At 33.9% G+C, this 20,744-nt stretch overlaps 1 protein-coding gene across 1 annotated transcript in view; it reads right to left on the reverse strand.

Annotated features, from left to right (window-relative positions):
- The window catches only part of C2H14orf132 (chromosome 2 C14orf132 homolog), a 65,763-nt gene that overhangs the window by 4,896 nt on the left and 40,123 nt on the right, over positions 1 to 20,744 (reverse strand). Inside the window, exon 2 of the mRNA XM_051978430.1 lies at positions 4,018 to 4,263. Within this exon, the coding sequence (XP_051834390.1) occupies positions 4,039 to 4,263 (225 nt within the window). The 3' untranslated portion in view covers positions 4,018 to 4,038. The remainder of the gene's footprint in view (positions 1 to 4,017; positions 4,264 to 20,744) is intronic.

Here is a 20,744-nt window from a genome sequence, read left to right on the forward strand (position 1 = left end):
ATAAATTAAAAACTTCCTGATGATTGGGATTAAGGTAACAAAAAATAGAGTGAGCTGCCACAAAGGGTTCTAAGTTCATCATTTAGCTTAAATGATGATTTGTTGGAAATTATTAATAATATGATTTGAAAGTTAGACTAGATAACCTCTGCTGTTCCTTTATGTTCAGAGATTAAAGACTGTTGTGATTGTAAAATAGTTAGCAACTCTTTGGAATCATCATAACTACAGAGAAAAACATGGCCACACATTTATTCTTCCACAGTCCATATGTAAGAGCAGTGTGAAGTGTGGTTGAAATATTACTTTTGGGGGAAAAAATCACCTTAGAAATATGGATTATAAGTTTGTCCAGTGAGGGAATCTTATGAAATATGGGACAATTTATCTCATGTATAGCATTGATGACAATGTAAGGAGGAGCAGGAAAGTGGCCTAATGACTAGAGGTACCTTCATGAGTTTTTAAGAGTTTAGTATGATATATGGTAGACTCTGGCAATCAACACTTTCTATCCAGAAGTGAGGGAACAGATCCAAATGTCTATAAGATTCAAGAGCTGAGAGCTTAAGGATTTAGGGACCTCTGATCCTATAAATCTACATTCTTATAAATAATCTTGCATATTATAATTAAAATCTCAAAGTTTAAAAGAATTTAAAGTTCATCTAGTCATTTCATGCTTGAATCTCTTATTTAGTATCTTTGCTATTTGAACATGAATCACTTCCATGCTTTTGCAGCAGGTCCTTAGAATACTTTTTCTCTTCATTTTTGTTTCTTGGAACTCCTTGCTGTTTTCAAGGCTCAGCTCAGATATCCCCTTCTACTGGGGTCTTTCCTAATTTTCCTAGTTGTTATAATTTTTCCCTGAACCCATCCTCCAATTACCTTATACTTATTCATCTTTGTACATATTATAATCTTCCAACTGAATGTGAGGGATGTTTTTGTTTGTCTATTATAATGTTTGAACATTCTAAAATATATAATAAATGGATGTTGAATTAAACAATACTCAGTGACAGGGAACTCATTGCCTGTTTAACATATCCCATACTATTGTTGGATAAGTCTGATGATTAGAAAGTTCTTCCTTATATTGAATTTAAATCTGCCTACTCAAGAACAATGAATTTTGAATAATTGGATCTGGGTTCAAATTCTGGTTCTGCTTAATACTTGTGTAAACTTAAGCAAGCCAATTAAACAAACCAACAATTCCCTAAGCCTCAGGTTATTCGCTGGAAAATTATGGAGTTAGATTGGATGATTTCTAAAATGTCTTCTCACCAAAAGTCATAGGATCCTATGAAATTCTACCTATTTGTCCTGTCCTGCACTTTGAGGTTAATATTTATTGGCTGCTAATGATAGAATCAGTTTTAGTTTGGGACAAGATCCACAAACTATTTTCTAAATTATCTAAGGTCAGGGCTGCATGGGCCTAATGGTTTTGAAGTCCATCTGCTGATCACTTGGGTGGGTCATTTGAACTAGTGATTTATTTTCTCTAACTGGAGCAGGTGATGTTTTATCAGCCTTTCTAAAAGGTGACATATTAAACAAGTGGAACCACCTGACTTCCAATAGCCTCACCCTAACTCACTTTGGTTAAATGTGCTGAAAATTATAGCTCACTTCCTTTTCTCATTAATTGGTCACAGATGATGATAATAATAGCACCTACCTCACAGAATTGCTGTGAGGATCAAGTGAGATACAAATAAAGCTCTTTGTAAATCTTAAAATTTCATATAAATGTTACTTATAATTATTACTATTAGTATTATACAACTACCATCTTTATTTTTTTCTATCTACTTGAGGAATTAAAAGCAATTAAATATGAATTTGAAAATAGTAGAAACATAAATATGGAATTAAATTTCATTGATATCTGTTCCCAAATCCTAGGGATCCTCAAAACCTAGCAGAGACTAAGAAAATAGAAAACCATAATTAAGGGAATGTTGTTTAATTGTCAAGTTATTTTCCAAAGTTTATAAGTTACATATTGCTTCCTTCTCTCTTTTTTCTTCTTCCTTACCTAATTCCCCTTTCTCCCACCAGTTTGCACTGCAAGAGACCTTCAGGCCTGATGGAATTCTAGCAGATTGTTCTGCCTGCTCACTAGAAAATCACTTGTAATTTATGCAAATGATTATGTAAATGAGATTCATGTCTTGGATGGGAGTTGAATTAGATAGGTTCTCCAACTCTTTCCAGCTCTAAGATTCTACGATCTTAGGGATGGGAAACCAAGCTAATGACAAACATTTACAGAGCCCATAGAGGTTTCACATAAGACACTGTTTCACCAAGGCATTAGCAATTTGTTCTATTTCTCTGGGGCTGCAGAGATCAAGGTTTTTTAAAAATGATATCTTTTTGTCTTTGCATTCAAAATATCTAATACAGTGCCTAATATATAGGAGATATTTAACATCTAATCAGTTAAATGATCTTTGAAAAAAAAAGGCTTCAGGAAAGCCTTCCACTATAGAAGTGGACAGTCCCGAAATAATCTTTAAAAAAATAAGAAAATATTGTCAAATCACAAATCCAGAGAACATTGCACAGCCATAGCTGTATAAAGCTGGTGTCCCAACTGGCCTACCAAATCTTCTTTCTTCATACAATATGAGTCATGTTTCAGACACGTTCATTTGAACATTCACAGTCCTGAATGTCCAACTGTTAGAAAGAGATATAGCCAATTTCCTTTTGGAGTTAAATCTGCAGATACAGTCAAAAGTCAGACTGATAATTCTGTTGGCATAGTTTCTCAGCAGCAATCTCTTAATGGTGTCATTCAGAAAATTAGCCTGTTCTTTTTTCTTAAAAATCATTCATTCCCCTAGATGATGGACTGGGAAAATTTAAACTTTCTGTAACAATAATTGCCAGTCCTAAAGGTAGAATATCCACATAGTAGACATATTGTAGCCCCTCCCTACAAGAGAAAGAACTCTTAAATTCCTGGAAAGAGATTCACCTCCCTTTTCATTCTTCATTTCCCATAATAAGGCTGTTGGGGCAGCAACATTTCTATGGAAGGAAAAGGATTCATTGATTTAAATATCAATCAGAGAAATTCTGCCCTCAACAATTTTTAACCTGCTCTTTTATTCAGGAGTATCCTTATCAAGTATGATTGCAAAGGGAAGATGGGAATAAAATAAGACATGAAAAAGTATATTCAAGATATATCAAATCATATCATGATCATTTTAAACTTTGAAATGTAACCAGTGGGGCTGTCTGTTCTATTATATCTTTAAATCAGCTCATCAAGTCAGCTTTTCCTAAAAAAGAAACTAGAGAATAGAAAGACCAGTGGCTGAGGAACCAGGAAACCTGGGTGCTTTCCCTTACTGCTGATTAGCTGTGAGACCACAGGCAATACCTATATGAACTTCACTTGTCTAATCTGGAAAATGAAGAGTCTGGACCACGTTAAATCTAATGTAGTATGTGGTTACAACAATCTCTAAATTTCAGAGGGAGATTATTTCTATCATAAAAATATTAGCATGTGAATATTGTATAGCTTTAGTTTTCTTGGTTGGCAGATCTCATTTCTTAAGTACCTTCTCTTCTCCACCCATTAGAAAGAATAAAAAACCCAGCTGGAAAGGGGGAAAAGTAAGAAAAATAAAATTTAATTAGCTTTCCCTAGTTTTCCAAATGAATCTTGAGATTCTAGAAGGCATAGCAGTTGTCTGTCCAAACCAAACAACACTCATTTTAGTCTCCTGAATTTCTACCATCAGGCTTTGAAAGGATTATGTAAAAAATTTGAGCCTGGTCTTATTTGTTGACTTTCATTTCCAGATCTTGGTAAGAACTAAAAGATGAAACAATCATTATCTTGGCACAGCATGGCCTAATTCTATCTATGAGAATAAGGTCAAGAATCACACATAGTCACTGGCTGTCCATGCCAGCAGGATTATGCTACACATATGACAATTGGCACTCTTTGCATTTAGTAGGGTCAGGACTCATGCTCACCAGATGCTTAATTTGTTTTGCTCAGAAGGTGAAGGCATAGACAACACCCACCACCACAATGTTCCCAATGGTGGCTATTATGGCAATCCATAATAAGATGGCATCATTGGAAGAACGAGGTGGCTCTTCCAGTTGGTTTGGTCCTGAAGTGGCTGTGTGGACATTGGCAGATGAATTGAATAAGGAGTATTCAGTACTGAAGTCTTCATTTGGTGAATCCATAAAAGCCCCTCCCATAACAGGAATCTGTGGAGAAAGATGGGAAGAAGTCAGCAGAGTCTAAACATTCTGAGCAAATTACTTTTCCTTTGCATGTTTAATCTTATTATCCTAAAATGCTGAGGACACTGGAACATAATTTGGACTTGGGAATTAGAGGTCTGGATTTGAATCCCACACCTGGCACACATTTATTAGATATATGATCATTGGTAAGTTCTTCAATTTTTCTGAGTCTCAGTTTCCTTTTCCATAAAATAAAGATAACAATACATGTCATATCCACCACCCCACAGGACTATTATGAGGCTCAAATGACATAACTAATGTGCTCTGCAAACCTTAAAGCATTTTAGTCAACTGATAATGCATTATTCACTACTTAGAATTTCTATTTAAAAAAAAGCATTTTGGAGTCTAAGAATATTCTTAATATGAGTTATTATCTTTTTATTTAAAAGAGAATCATTTCTTTATGAAACAGGCATTTTATAGGCACTCAATCCTATGTGGAAAACCAAGATTTTGATTCAGAAGTTTCATGATTTCATGATTCACATGAAGGAGAGTGCTGGAGCTGAATCATGAGAACCAATTGTTATATTTTCAGTTTGAGCTTCAGAAATCAATAATTCTTACAAACCAGACCTTGATTTATTACTTTGTTGATTGTCTAGATTTTCAAAAGTGATAGAGCAAATATTAATAAAGCCAATAAATTTTCCTACAGATCTGATTGTCAAACACTTACCAATACTCCACTGAATATTGGTACAAATTTTTCATTATTAACTTTACATTTTGGAGAGCACTGAAGTTAAAGAGTTGGACACAGCACTAAAGTTGGAACTTGATAATATTGGAAACAGTAATTCCATGACAGCTTGGTTGAGTCAAAAGCTGTAAGAAAAGCTATGAATTGTAACTAGGAATCTGAGGCGTGGAGGATGCTAGAATATAATCTTTCCTTTGCAAGGAAAATGTAAACTGAACTATGGAAATTCTTAACTAAAAAGCTGGGAGGCCAGGTAGTTCATAGAGAGCTTAAGAAGAAGTGAATATTTAAATTACTGGAGAAGAAGAGAAATTTGGGGAGAAGAGTAATTAGGAGGTTCACAGATGATAGCAATTTAGGATCAAGATGGGATGATATGAATTTTAAAAGAGAGATAGTATCAGAGGTAGAATTCAAAAATATCAAAGAAGGAGAAGGGAAAAGAGGATGAGAAAAGAGAGATGATATCAAGAAATGTGGTATTTTGACTTAAGTTTAATCACCAATAAAATGAAAATGATGGACTATAACAATTGCAATTGTGATCTAATATTCATTAACACTTTTGAGTTTTGCATGGTGTGGTATCTATTTTATCTCATTTGAGCCTTACAATAATCCTATGAGGCAATTGCTATTGTTCATGTAAAACTTCATTTTATAGATGAGAAAACTGAAGTGACCTACACAAAGTCACACAGGTAACAAGTTATTTGAGGCGGGATTTGAACTTAGGTCTTAATTCCAGATTCAGTATTATTTATTATGGCACTTACATTTCCCAAAAATACAGTTATCTCAAAATAGATATGAACTTCTCAACTTGTTTTAATAGGAGGGAAAATTAGAGAAATATTTGGTATGTTCTACAAAGAGAAGAAGTCTGAGTGGGAACTCCTGGGCAACCAGGAGCATGGGAACCTGGGATATTGAAGGGGATAGCACTGAATATGAAATGTGTCTGTTTCATAATTACTCCCAGAATCAATCACATACATGAAATCAGTATATTTTAGAGTGGGAAGGAAACTTAGAAATCATCCAGTCTAATTTAATTTGTGAGATGAAAACATTCTTTCACTGATTAATTTGTCTCAAGACACTGTTCTCTAAAAGGTAACATTTTGATAATTTATTTTTTGCTAAGGTATGAGAACTCTGTTTAGTTAGATTAGTGAATAAAATGTGGAACTTTGGATTTAGGAAGACCTGATTTCAAATATTTTCTCAAATACTTACTAATAGTGTGACTTATCTCTCACTTATCTCATCTCAGTTATCTCATCCAAAAACTTGGGATAATTGCCCCTACTTTATAGATGAACCCTTTATAGAAAGGGTTGTTATGTAAGCGTCAAATGAGATAACATATATAAAATATTTTGCAAACCTTAAAATGTTATATGAATTCTAGCCATCATCATCATCATCATCATTATATTTGAGGACTTGTCATGAGAAAAGAATGATTAGATCAGATAGTTTTAGCTTTTTGAGTGTTCTGAACTCCTTTGGTGGTCTGGTGAATCTAATGGGATCATACTCAGAATATTGGTTGAAAGTTCATAAAATAAAACCATAGGATAGAAAGGAAATGAGGTTATTAAAAATAAATATGTAATTTTCCCCCAGTCAAATTCATGGACCCACTGAAGTCTATCCACATGATTAAGAATCTGTATGTTAGACTCAGAGTTCCCCAGAAATCTAAGCTTGACAAGGAATGAAAAAATTTCTCCCTTTAATTCCATTTATCTAAAGACATCCTTGAATATAAAAAAAAAACCCCTATTCTATATAAACAGTGATGGAATCACAGCAAGCAAAAGAAGGCACCAAAAGAGATACCTTGCCACAAGCTTTGAGAACTCACAAGTACAGTGTAAATCAGGTTGGGAGAAAGGAGGAAAAAAATAATGCCATTAGGAATAGTTTATGTTTCTGCACTTTAAGGCTTGCAAAATAATTTCCATGTAACTTTCCATGAACTTTCTGGGCCTTTGAAGTACCTAAAGTATTATTTTATCCATTTGATGGATAAGGAAATCAAGACCTAGAGTGGTTGAGTGATATGCCCAATGGCACATAGCTAGTGCAAAGCTAGGACTAGAACATGGGTTCCCTAACTTACCATTACTGATAGGGAGAAGAAAAGAACCTAGTATCAAAGAAAGGGCACTGACTTTGGATCTTCCTCCTCTTTTTCCTTCTCCCGAAAATGTATATTTATACCTTTCATCAAAGGCTGACTTTAGGCTCTTCTCTCTCTTTTTATGCTTTTTATCCTCTTCTTTAAGACTCTCATCCTATCACAAGTTACACATTCCAAATCTCAATATTAGATTACTCTTACTATCTGACTAATTTTCTCTTTTGAGTCTTATTGAATGCAGCTAAGAAAAATCTACACTAACTGGATCCACTACAAAATTTATATTACATAATCTCAAATGCCCACTAATTTCACCAGGGAAATAATTTTACAACCCCCTAATTGATTCAATATCCCATTTACCACAGTAACTATTATAAACCTTTTCATTTTTCCTCATGCTTCTCTAGACATTTTTAAATTTATTCTCCTCTCCTCCTTGCTTCATAGGTCACCTGAAAAAAATGAGACCATTTGCAAAAAATCTTCCTCATTAGTCCACCTCCTTATATCCCATTACTCAGTCATTCCCCCTCATTATCTTCTCCTTCACATTTGCCTAACACAATGAGATAGTACTTTTCTTTACCAAGACAACCCTCTTTACATGCATCCCTTATCCAATTTCCTCATTTATTTCCCAGCAGGTTGCTTATGCTATTATCTTTATGCTCTTTCTATCTTTACCTTTTTCTAATCTACTGGTTTTTTGCTGTCTATAAAAATCCTCATGTTTCTTCTATCCTTAAAAAACCCTCACCTGAATCACTAATCTCCATTGCCTATCATCCTGTATCATTCCTCCCCTCCTTGGCTGAACATGTTGAGAAAATTGTCTATGATAGGTACCTCTACTTCTTCTCTTCCCAGTCATTTCTCAATTTCTGCCCTCATACTCAAATTCAAACTGATCTCTTAATATCGCTGGTAGTTCTTAATCAACAAATCTTGATCAATTTTTCTTAGTCCTTCTCTTTCTGCCTTATTTAATACTCATAATCACTCTCCAGTCCTGGAGATTCTCTCTTATATGAATTATGACATTATTTTCCTGGTTCTTACCAATCTGACTTAATCTGCTTTTGCTGGAACCTTATACTATGTCATGCCTCATTTCTTTCACTGCACCTTTCTTCTAAGATTATTTCCATTAAATACTGTATATGTTATATGAATATAGTTGTTTTCATGTTGTCTATTCCTGACCCATTAAAATGTAAATTTCTTGAGGACAGGGGCCATGATTTTTCCATTTCTTTAAAAAAAATTTTTTTAGTAATATTTTATTTTTCCAAATACTTGTGTAGATAGTTTTCAACATTCATTTTTGTAAAACTTTTGTTCCTAATTTTTCTTCCTCCCTCCCTTATTTCCTCACTCCTCAAGACAGCAAGCAATCTGACATAGGTTAAATATGTGCAATTAAAAAAAACATATTTCCCTATTTGTCATTCTGTGTGAGAAAAATTAAACCAAAAGGGAAAGATAAGAAACAAACAAACAAACAAAAAAGGTGAACATACTCTGCATTAATCCACATTCAATTTCCATATTTCTCCCTCTGGATGGAGATAGTATTTTTCATTCCAAGTCTGTTGAATCATTTGAATGCTTTAATCACTGCATTGTTGAGAAGAGCCAAGTCTATCACAGTTCATCATCACGTAATTTTGTTTTTTACTATATACAATGTTCTCTTGATTTTGCTCATTTCACTTAGTCTCAGTTTATTTAAGACTTTCCAGGCTTTTCTGAAACCAACTTGCACATCATTTCTTATAGAATAATATTTCATTATATTCATATGCCATAATTTATTCAGCAATTCCCTCACTGAGGGGCATCCACCTAATTTTCAGCTACTTGCTACTATAAAAAGAATTGCTACAAACGTTTTGCATATGTGGGTCTTTTCCCCTTTTTTTATGATCTCTTTGGGATACAGATCCAATAGAGACACTGCAGGATCAAAGAATATTTTTTTGGTATCCTAAGTATTTAACTCAAAGCCTGGTACAAAGTAAGGGTTTAATAACTTAGATTAAAGGTTCTTCACTATTATGGTTGTATTGCCATGAGTGTCTTTTTAACTTATTAATATTCCATTCTTCCTAACCTTGGTACTCAGAAGTGAATACAAATATTCAAGATGTAGTTTGATCAGGATGGAAGAGGGTAATTGTGATGTCTTTATGGCTTTTTGGTTGCCACATCACACTTTTGACTCCTAAAAAGAGGTTTCAGTATCTATTTCAGACTGCTCATTATTTAATGCCTCTTCCTACCTTGTACTCGTGAAGCTAATATTTTGAACTTAAATTTATTCTTTATTAAGTTTCATCTTATTACATTTAATCTAATGTTCTGGCCAGCTTTAGACCTTTAGCAACTTGAGTCTCTCATCCAGGATTTTGGCTTTTTTTTTTTTTTTTTTACAAACTCTTCATTATCTGCAAATTTAGTAAGACTGCCAGATGCCTTTATCTGAGCTACTGATAATGGTAAAATAGCATCAGATCTTTCAGGTAATCCCAGTTCAATCAATCTAAAAATATTTATTAGCACTATATGACAAGACTGTGCTGAGCCTTAGGAATAAAAAGATAAAAACAAAGCATCTTTCCCTCCAAACTAACTTATTTGTCAATAAGAGAAGAAAAAGAGATTAAAGAAATTAGAATAAGTAAGGAGAAAACCAAATTATTACTATTTCCAGATGATATGATGGTATACTCAGAGAATTCCAGAGAATCAACTAAAGAACTACTAGAAACAATTCACAACTTTAGCAAAATTGCAGAATACAAAATAAATTCACATAAATCATCAGAAATTTTATATATTACCAACAAAGTTCAGCAAGAGACACAAAGAGAAAATTCATTTAAAATCATTGTAGATGATATAAAACAACATGCACACATATAAGCATATATAGAATTAATATGTGGAGAATTCTTGGATAAGTCAATATAATGAATATATTGAATATAATGAATATAATGAAGATGACAATACTGCCTAAACTAATCTATTTATTTAGTGCTATACCAATCAAATTCCCAAGAAACTGTTTTATTGACCAAGAAAAAATAACAACAAAATTCATCTGGAAGAACAAAAGGGAACTAATGAAAAAAAAATAAATGAAGGTGTCTTGGCTATAAATATATTATAAAGGAGTATATTATAAAGTCATCAAAACCATTTGGCAGTGGCTAAGAAATAAACTAGTTGATCAGTGGAATAGATTAGGTTCACAGGACAAAATAGTCAATAACTATAGCAATCTAGTGTTTGACAAATCCAAAGACCCCCCACTTTTGGGATAAGAATTCACTATTTGACAAAAACTGCTGGGAAAATTGGAAACTAGTATGGCAGAAACTAAGCATTGACCCACACTTAACACCATATATCAAGATAAGGTCAAAATGGGTTCATGATCTAGGTATAAAGAATGATATTATAAATAAATTAGAAGAACATAGGATAGTTTATCTCTCGGACTTGTGGAGGATAGACTCCCCAAAATTTTATATCATCTACAATGATTTTAAATGAATTTTCTCTTTGTATCTCTTGCTGAACTTTGTTGGTAATATATAAAATTTCTGATGATTTATGTGAATTTATTTTGTATCCTGCAATTTTGCTAAAGTGGTGAATTGTTCCTAGTAGTTCTTTAGTTGATTCTCTGGGATTCTCTGAGTATACCATCATATCATCTGGAAATAGTGATAATTTGGTTTTCTCCTTACTTATTCTAATTTCTTTAATCTCTTTTTCTTCTCTTATTGACAAAGCTAACATTTCTAATACAGTATTGAATAGTAATGGTGATAGTGAGCAACTTTGCTTCACTCCTGATCTTATTGGGAATTATTCTAGTTTATCCCCACTATATCAGATGCTTGCTGATGGATTTAAATAGATGCTACTGATCATTTTAAGGAAAACTCCATTTATTCTTATATTCCCCAGTGTTCTTAATAGGAATTGGTATTGGATTTTTGTCAAATGCTTTTTCTGCATCTATTTAGACAATAATGTGATTTTGGTTAGTTTGATTATTGACATACTCAATTATGCATCCATCAGAGTTGATCATTGTATAATCTTCTTGTTGCCATGTATAATGATCTCCTGGTTTTGTTCATTTCACTTAGAATCAATTCTTAAAAGTCCAGGCCTCTCTGAAATCATCTTGCTGGTCATTTCTTATAGAACAATAATATTCCATAACAGTCATATACCACAACTTATTCATCCATTCTGCAATTGATGAGCATCCATTCAATTTCCGGTTTCTAGCCACTACAAAATGGGCTGCCACAAACATTTTTGCACATATGCAACTCTTTTCCTTCTTTAAGATTACTTTGGAATATAAGCTCAATAGTAACACTGCTGAATCAAAGGGTATGCACAGTTTGATAACTTTCTGCGCATAGTTCCAAATTGCTCTCCAGAATGGTTGGATTCATTCACAGTTCCACCAACAATGTATCATGTCCCAGTTTTCCCACATCCCCTCTAACATTTGTCATTATCTTTTCCTGTCATCTTAGACAATCTGAGAGGTGTATAGCGCTGTCTCAGAGTTGTCTTAATTTGCATTTCTCTGACCAATAATGATTTGGAGCACTTTTTCATATGACTAGAAATGGTTTCAATTTCTTCATCTGAAAATTGTTCATATCTTTTGACCATTTATCAATTGGAGGATAGCTTGATTTCTTACAAATTTGAGTCAATTCTCTATATACTTTGGAAATGAGGCCTTTATCAGAACCTTTGAATGTAAAAATATTTTTTCCAATTTATTGTTTTCCTTCTTATTTGCATTAGTTTTGTTTGCACAAAAACTTTTAAATAATATAATTGAAATTTTCTATTTTGTGATCAATAATGATCTCTAATTCTTCTTTGGTCACAATTTCCTTCTACCTCCACAGGTCCGAGAGGTAAACTATCCTATGTTCTTCTAATTTATTTATAATATTATTCTTTATGTCTAGATCATGAATCCATTTTGACTTTATCTTGATATATGATGTTAAGTGTGGGTCAATGCCTAGTTTCTGTCATATTAGTTTCCAATTTTCCCAGCAGTTTTTGCCAAATAGTGAATTTTTATCCCCAAAGCTGTCATCCACTCATTCTTTAGGATCAGGTTATTTAGTTTTCAATTAATTTTTAGTCTATTTCTCCTGGCTATTTATTTCATGTAATTCTTATTCTATGATGATCCAAAAAAGGATGCATTTACTATTTCTGCCTTTCTGCATTTGATTTTGAGGTTTTTATGCCTAACATATGATCAATTTTTGTATAGATCCACGAACCACTGAGAAAAAAGTATACTCCTTTCTGTCGCCATTCAATTTTCTCCAAAGATCTTTTATACCTAACTTTTCTGAAATTCTATTTACCTTCTTAACTCCTTTCTTATTTATTTTGTGATTCAATTTATCTATACACTAGTATAGTCTTGTGTCTATTTCTTCTTGCAGCTCTCTGAACTTTTCCTCTAGGAATTTGGATGCTATACCACTTGGTGCATCTATGTTTAGTGTTGATATTACTTCATTATCTATCATACATTTTAGTAGGATATAGTTTCCTTCTTTTTCTCTTTTAATTAGATCTATTTTTGCTTTTACTTGATCTAAATTCAGGATCGCTAACCCTACTTTTTTTTAAATTTCACCCAAAGTATAACAGATTTTGCTCCAGCCTTTTACCTTTACTCTGTAAGTGTCACTCTGCTTTAAATGTGTTTCTTGAAAGCAACATGTTGGATTCTGGCTTTTAATCCCATCTGCTATCCATTTCCATTTTATGAAAGAGTTCACCACATTCACATTTCCAGTTAAAATGACTAATTATGTATTTCTCACCATCTTATTTACCCAAGTTATGCTTTTCTCTTTCTTATCCCCCTTTCCCTCCTCCCCAGTATTTTGTTTCTGACCACTACCTCCCTCAAACAGCCCTCCCTTTTATAGCCCCTACACCTTTCTTATACCTTTCCCCTACTATTTCAGTTTTCCCTTTCCTTCCCTTTTCCCTATAGGGTGAGACAAGTTTCTCTATGAAGCCAAATATGTCTAATATTCTCTCTTTGAGCCAAATATGATAAGAGTAAGATTCACACAATGTTCATCCCTTTCCCTTCTTCCCCTCAATTATAATAGGTCTTCTTTGCCTCTTCATGAGATGCAATTTCCCTCATTTTACCTTCATTTTCCTCTTTTACCAGTAAAATCCCCTTTCCACCTCTAGTTTCATACTAATAGCAAATTATACCTGCGCTCTCTAAGTATACTCATAATAGAGATATAGTTCTCAAGAGTTCTTTCCTTTTTACCTTTTTATGCTTCTCTTTAGTTCTATATTTGGAGATCAATTCTTTTGTTTAGCTTTGGTCTTTTCATCAAAAATAAATGAAATTCATCTGTATTGTTGAATGTCCATCTTCTTCCCTGAAAGATATTGCTCAGTTTTGCTGGATAGTTGATTCTTCGCTATAACTCAAGTTCCTTTGCCTTTCAGAATATCAAATTCCAGGCCCTTCAGTCCTTTAAGGTGAAAGCTGCTAAGTTCTGGGTAATCCTGATTGTGGCTCCTCAATATTTGAATTGTTTCTGGCTGATTGCAATATTTTTTCCTTAATCTGATAATTCTGAAATTTACCTACGATATTCCTTGGAATTTCATTTTGGGATCTCTTTCAGAAGATGATCAGTGAATTCTTTCAATGGCTATTTTGCCTTCTGGTTCTAGGACATCGGGACAGTTTTTCTTAATGATTTCCTGAAAGATGATGTCTAGGTTCTTTTCCTCATGGTTTTCAGGAAGTCCAACAATGCTTATATTGTCTCTCCTAGATTTATTTCCAGATCAGGTGTTTTTCCAATGAGATCTTTTACATTTTCTTTTCTTTTTTTTTTTGCTTCTATTTGGCTGATTCTTGATGTTTCATTGAGTCATTCATTTCCATTTGTTTAATTCTAATTTTTAGTGAATTATTTTCTTCAGTTACTTTTTAAAGCTTCTTTTGTATTTAGCCAATTGAATTTTTAAATGAATTTATTTCACAAATTCTGTTTTTCAAGGAGTTGTTTTCCATTTTGTCAAATCTATTTTGTAAGGAGTTATTTTCTTTTTCCATTTCACTAAATCTCTTTTGTAAGGAGTTTTATTCAGATAATGTCTGTGTTTCCTTTTCCAAAACCTCTAGGGAAATTTCCTTTCCCCATTTTTCTTCTTACTCTCTTTTAAGTTCCATTTTGAATTCTTCCAAGAGAGTCTTGTGAGATGGGGACCAACTCATATTACCTTTTGGTCCTGATCTGGAGATGATCTGCTTTTAGTGTCCTCAGGGTTGGAAATCTGTTCTTTTTCTCCATAGAAACTATCTCTGGTCAAAGTTCTTTTTGCTTTTTTTTTTTTTTTTTTTTTAAGTTTGAGGTCTACATTTAGGGCAAAGGGGAGATTGTCTAAGCTTCCTCTACAGGCAAGAGTGGCTGCACTGGGTGGGTGCTGATTAACTTACAGTGCTGGAAGGATGAGGCCTCATCTCTTGTTATTCTGGAGTTCAGGGATTCACTATTTGCTTTTTGTATTTGTGTTGGATGTCTTACAGCTGATCTGCTGATCTACTGGCTTGCAACCAAGACAAAGTAGACAACATTGCTATAAGTTCCTCCTATTATATTACTCAGTGAGTTGGGCTCAGAATGCCCTGGGTCTCTGCACTGTGCCTGCACTTGGCCAACTTGCTCTGTGCCCAATTGAAACAGACCTTTTCTGAAGTTCTCCCAAAATATCTTCTGCTGGAAATTTCCAGCAAACAAAACAAATTTGTTATACTCCAATTATTTGTGGGTCATGTAACTTTAAAACCCATTCAGAGACTTGATCTGCTGTTGATCAGGGAGAGCTCAGATAAAGATGTGTCTCCTCTCTACCCTCTTGGCTCTACCTCCCCTTTCCTCTTTAATTCAGATACTCTGTGATCTTGGATGAGTCACTTAACTTTTATTGACCTCAGTTTAGTCCCCCTGGAGGTGTCACAATACACTTTGAACTAGTTCTATTTATTAGGAAGTTTATCCATAGATGAAACTTAAATGCCTCTCTACCCATTGCTTCAAATTTTTAACCCTGGAGGAAAAGAAAATACATGTAATCTTTTCACCTTTGAAATATCTCCCTAAATTTTATTTTTTCCATTTTCCAATTTCCTAAGTAGTGTCCAAAACTGATGTAGCCTATGAAGGACAGAGCTAGTAGAACTATTATGTTCAATATGTTTCTCTTAAAAAGAGTTAAAAAAAAAGTCCAATTTATGTTGAAAAGTGAGTAAAAGGATTTAGAGTTATTAATGACTTTAAAGATCATGTAGTGTAATTGTTTCTTAACTTTTTTGTCATGCACTCTATCAGTAAAACAAATTTTAATCACTTTCTCCAATATATTTATTTATAAATGTTTATTTATTTGTTCTACAAATACTATGTGATTACAGTACATAAATGATAAACACATGAAAATGAATTTTTAAAAATATGAGATTTTATTTCCTAAATGGTACAAAAGCTCTTCTTACTTTGACTAAGATATTACTAACAATGATTATAAATAAGATTTTCAATGAGAGTAATATGATTCATTATTTTTGAAAAGTCATTTTTAAATGACTAAAAGTGGGGAGATAGGGTGAATTTGTTAACTTTTTAAATAATTATTTAATAAAATTTAAAAAAATTCAGTCAAATAGTTGAATTGACTTTTAAAGAAAATATATTATGTAACTTTCAATTAAAAAGTAATAATCAAATAATAGCTCACAAGAGTCAATTAATATAATTTAATTTAATTTAATTATAATTTAATTAATATAATTTTCTGAAGAAATCATATATCTGTGTTTAGATATTATGGGTTCCTAATTGGTGAAAGCCATACTACTTTGGTGGAAGCCATTCTAAAGCAGGTGCGAGTTATTGCAAGCACACTAAATCTAGCAAATAACATTGGATGTCTGAGAACTTAATGAAACTGACCAGCACATGGCCTTGTTCTTTTCCCCCTTTCCCTCCTCCCCAGTATTTTGTTTCTGACCAAATCGAGATTTGGTTGAAAACCATTACAAGAATATAATAAGCCCTGAGATTCAGACTCAAAATTAAGACTGCTTTCTAAACCTAATTCAAATTCCTAATGACATATATAATGATACTTTTCAGCTTTGCCTCTGTTTGATTTCTATAATTATCATGGGACTTTTGTTTTTTTTTTTTGGCAGGAATCCACTGCATGGCAAGAATCTGAATCTGTATTTGGTAGCTGCTCCCAAAAAATCCTATATAAGCAACCTATTATGATTATTAAACCACTTATATAATTATAATGGAGCTCCTTGCCTCTTTATTTGGTAAAATTAGCTGCCTTTTGATTGGGGCTATTGGGAATAGGCTTGGAGTTCCCTTGATTGGGGATTTTCAGATCCTATAAATATTTACCATTACAGAATACAAAAACAATAAATGAATTTTTTTGTAACTCAGTAAAATATGTTCTCTACAAGCCTATTCTGCTTTATTTATATGTTTCTACTTAATGGAATGGTATCATGCCTTCATTTCCTATTCATATTCAGTTGTTTAGTTTTGTATTTAAATAACTGTGAAGAACATTAAGAAGGTCTGTTTCGCTAAACTGTAGGATGCAGGAAATAAAGTAATAAATACTGGGGTTGAAAAAGTAGGCTAGGACCAGGTTGTAAAGGATTTTAAATGCCAAATAGAGATTCTAGTATTAATAGGTAACCACTGGGATTTATTGAGTAACTTATTTATTGAGTAACTCTTTAAACTTTCTCTACTCATAACCTTTCTTAAACTTGAGAAATTTTGATATGACCCAGGTATATATGTATATAAAATATGTATGCAAATCAAACATCTATTGATAACAAACCCTAATTTTGCATCCTCCATATTCAGTTATGAGACTCTATATGGGATTGCAAACTACAGTTTAAAAAGGCACATAGTCTGACAGGGGCTTTAGGAAAATCACTTTGGTAGGTGTGTGGATAATAAATTGGAAAGGGAAATCTAAGTAGGAGACGAAAAAGAAGATTATCGCAATTTTCCAGGTGAGAGGCAATGAAAACCTGAAGCTGGGTTACTGTGTGAGTAGAGAAAAGGGACAGATGGTGGGAGATTTGGGAAATATAGAATTGGCAGGATTTGGAAATTGCTTGACTATTTGCAGAAAGTGAGGAATTGAAAAAGACACCTTCTTATGAAATTGGGAGAGTCGAAGGGTATTGCTATTTTTGACAAATAATAGAAATTTTTAAAAAGGTTGGGTCTGACGGGCAAGATAAAGAAATGAGATCTTTGTTGTAGCTAGCAAGCTTTTCATAACTTACCCAAGGCTCAGATTAGGTCTTTTGATTGGTTCTAAATCCAATTCTTTTTCTATTACTTCATCCACTTGACTGTTACTCTGAATTGAAACTAAGGCTACCCCCAGAAGCCCCCCAAGAAATCTGCTCCCAGAGAACGATTTTATTTTAGAAAAGAAGAACACTACAGATGTGGCCAAAGATCATTTATGAATACCTTCTGTTCCTCTCCATTAAGAATTTTGTGTTGGCTCCCATGGCAGAAAGCAACAAAAAATCATTTCACTTCTCCAGTCCCCAATTTCCTCATCTATTTCCTAGGATGTTATGAAGACTGAATGAAGTAATGTGTGAAAAGTGTTATGTAACGCTAAATTACTATGTTCTTTTGAACAATCATAATCAATAACATTATTTGATCAGAGTCAGAAAAACTGGGTTCAAGTAGTGTCCTTCTTCTTAAAGATCTCCAGAGATGTGGAACTCATTACTCTTAAGTCAAGACAAACATTTTCATTGAAGGAAGTCAAAATAGGAAAGGTTCAGCAGGAAAAACCAAATTACTTCATACCTAGAATGACACTTAGGGACACAATGTTGGAGTTGGAAGGAACCTCAACATTTATTAACCTATTTATTCAGCCAATTCTCATAAGGAATGATATGCAAAACAAGTGTTCATCCAATCACTGATTAAAGATCTCCAAAGACCCCCCTCCAGTGAGGAGACCACTACCTCCCAGGGCATCCATTTTACACTCAGAAATCTCTAGTTACCAGAATATCTTTCGTGCCATCAAGTCTAAATTTGTCTTTTTGCATTTTTCCTGATTTTGTTTCTTGGAGTCAGACAGAGTATACCTTGCAATTTTCTGGTTGGTTTTCTGGAGATCTCTGGACCAGCCTATCACCAGTAGAATAGCCAGGTGTTAAAGTTCAAATCTTTTATTATCTCCTTCAAAATCTTGTTTCCTTGCCTGGGGCTTCAGCTGGCTTTCTTGAAGGCCTTCCAGAGTCTTGGTTTCAGTGGAGAAGTCAAGGAGTAGCCAAGGTATAGTGGTGTGAGATGAAGTGAATGAATTTGGCTGAGTCTGCCCCAGCTTATATGCTCTATCTTAATTACATTATCGTAGGTGTGAATCTTGTAGAAAAGGTGTCAATATTGTAGAACTATATTAAGTACTAAGTACATGTACTGAGTTACAGAACTATTAATTACCATGCTAAACAAGATAACTATTGTATTATCAATTCCACTGACTTAATACTTTGTAAGAATCCTTGTTTTAAGTACATAATTCTGGCCTATAACATCTCCTTCTTTCTAAAACTCCCTGTCTTCTCAAGGAGATGAGAACCCCAAAAAGGAAGTGATCATGCCCTTCCTGATTTCTCAAAAAAGGGGGTGACAACATCAAAAAAGGAGGTGATCATGCCTCCCTGATGTCTCACGAAGGGAGATGAAAGCACTACAAGAAATGTGGACTCAAACCAGATTAGTGGGTTTCTGAAACAGATATACAAAAATCCATCAACATGGGAGGTATTATATAAGAAACACCATGAATCAACGTGAGGAATTATACATGTCCATAAGTCCTAGAAATAGTCCCAAACCAATCTATTGTCCATTACTTCATGTGTCAGGGAATCCAATGATTCCTGCAAGTTTTGAAATCCTGCATCAGTCATATCAACAATTTTTCACCTTAGGGAATCTAATGATTCCTGCTGGTTTTGAAATTCTGCAACAGTCTTATCAACAATTTTTCATCTCAGGAAATCCAATGGTTCCTGCTGGTTTTAAGGTCCTGCAACAGTTTCATTATCAACCATGCTCTTTCAGTGTCAGATGTTTCTTAGGTCTTCTTTGTTTTGAGGTTTTTCTCTTTTTCAGTCCCTTCCATTCACCACTTTCTAGATCTCTCATCACCGGACAATTATATTGGAGCTGCTTGCACTGGACACTGCCCTTTTGTTGGGTTAAAAGCCTATATTCTCCCCAATTGTAATACCTTTCTCCCATCTGATTGCTTCTTGGCTGATTGATCATATCAGGGTATTGAACTTTTAAAGACTCTCTGGGTGTAAACTTGGCTGCCATCATGCCCCATCTGTTTTTTGTTTGAAGCCTTGGAGCTGGAACCTGCCTCTCATTTCCCTGGGGCAATCTACATTCTGAAGCCCAATGGAAGCCTCTGTTGCTTTTTATACATGGGATTTTGGGTCTTGTTCTCTTACCCTGTCCTCTCACTCTATTTCTATGCCTACATTGAGCTTTCAGGTGCCCTACTTTATCACATTGAAAGCATTGATGAGTTTCTCTGGAAGTCCCTTGCCATGAGGGACCCTGTCTTCCAATATCTTCCTTCATAGTCTGGGGATAATAAACATTTGTACCCACTGGCACAAAGCATTTTATGATCTCCTCTAAAGGAGCATCTTTGTGTAGTCCCTATATAATTCTTCTACAAACCTCAATAGCATTTTCCTTTGTCAGTTGTCTTATCATAATTCTTGTAGCTACATTTTCTCCAATTGTTCACATGACAGCTGTTTGCAGATGTCCCACAAAATGAGCAAAAGTTCCATTTGGATCTTGCTCTATTTTTTGTGAAGGCTTCCCCTCTATCTTGTTCTGGGAGAGTGGCCCATGCTTTGATAGCAGCAGCAGCAATTTGCTCATATGCTATCAAAGGTTAATTACTCTGTACTAAAATGTCTGCATACTGACCTTTACCTGCTAGTTGGTCAAAGGTGATTTGTATATTAACTTCTGTTTGCCTATTTCATTGGGCTTGTATTCTACATAGTTCACTATACTCCAAAAGCCACAACAAGTTTTGTCCAGGTTCTAAACATGTCCCTGATATAGATTTCCAATCACTAGGGGTTAAAATTTCATAAGCCAAATTCTCTATTATCATCTTAACGTAAGATGATGTAGCCCCATAAAGAGTGCAACCTTTTTTCAAATCCTTGATTTTTTTCCAGATCAAAAGGAGTATATCTTCTTCTTTGTTGACCTGAAGAATCAAATTCTTCAATCACAGGGTATGCTTCTATTAAATCAGATATATCCTGTCCTTTTTTAGCTTTAACTAGTACCTTTTGTAATCTTGTCATAGGCTGCTTCATAGATGGTGCTGATTGTG

Source organism: Antechinus flavipes, chromosome 2, assembly GCF_016432865.1.
Source record: "Antechinus flavipes isolate AdamAnt ecotype Samford, QLD, Australia chromosome 2, AdamAnt_v2, whole genome shotgun sequence".
Lineage (NCBI taxonomy): Eukaryota > Metazoa > Chordata > Mammalia > Dasyuromorphia > Dasyuridae > Antechinus > Antechinus flavipes.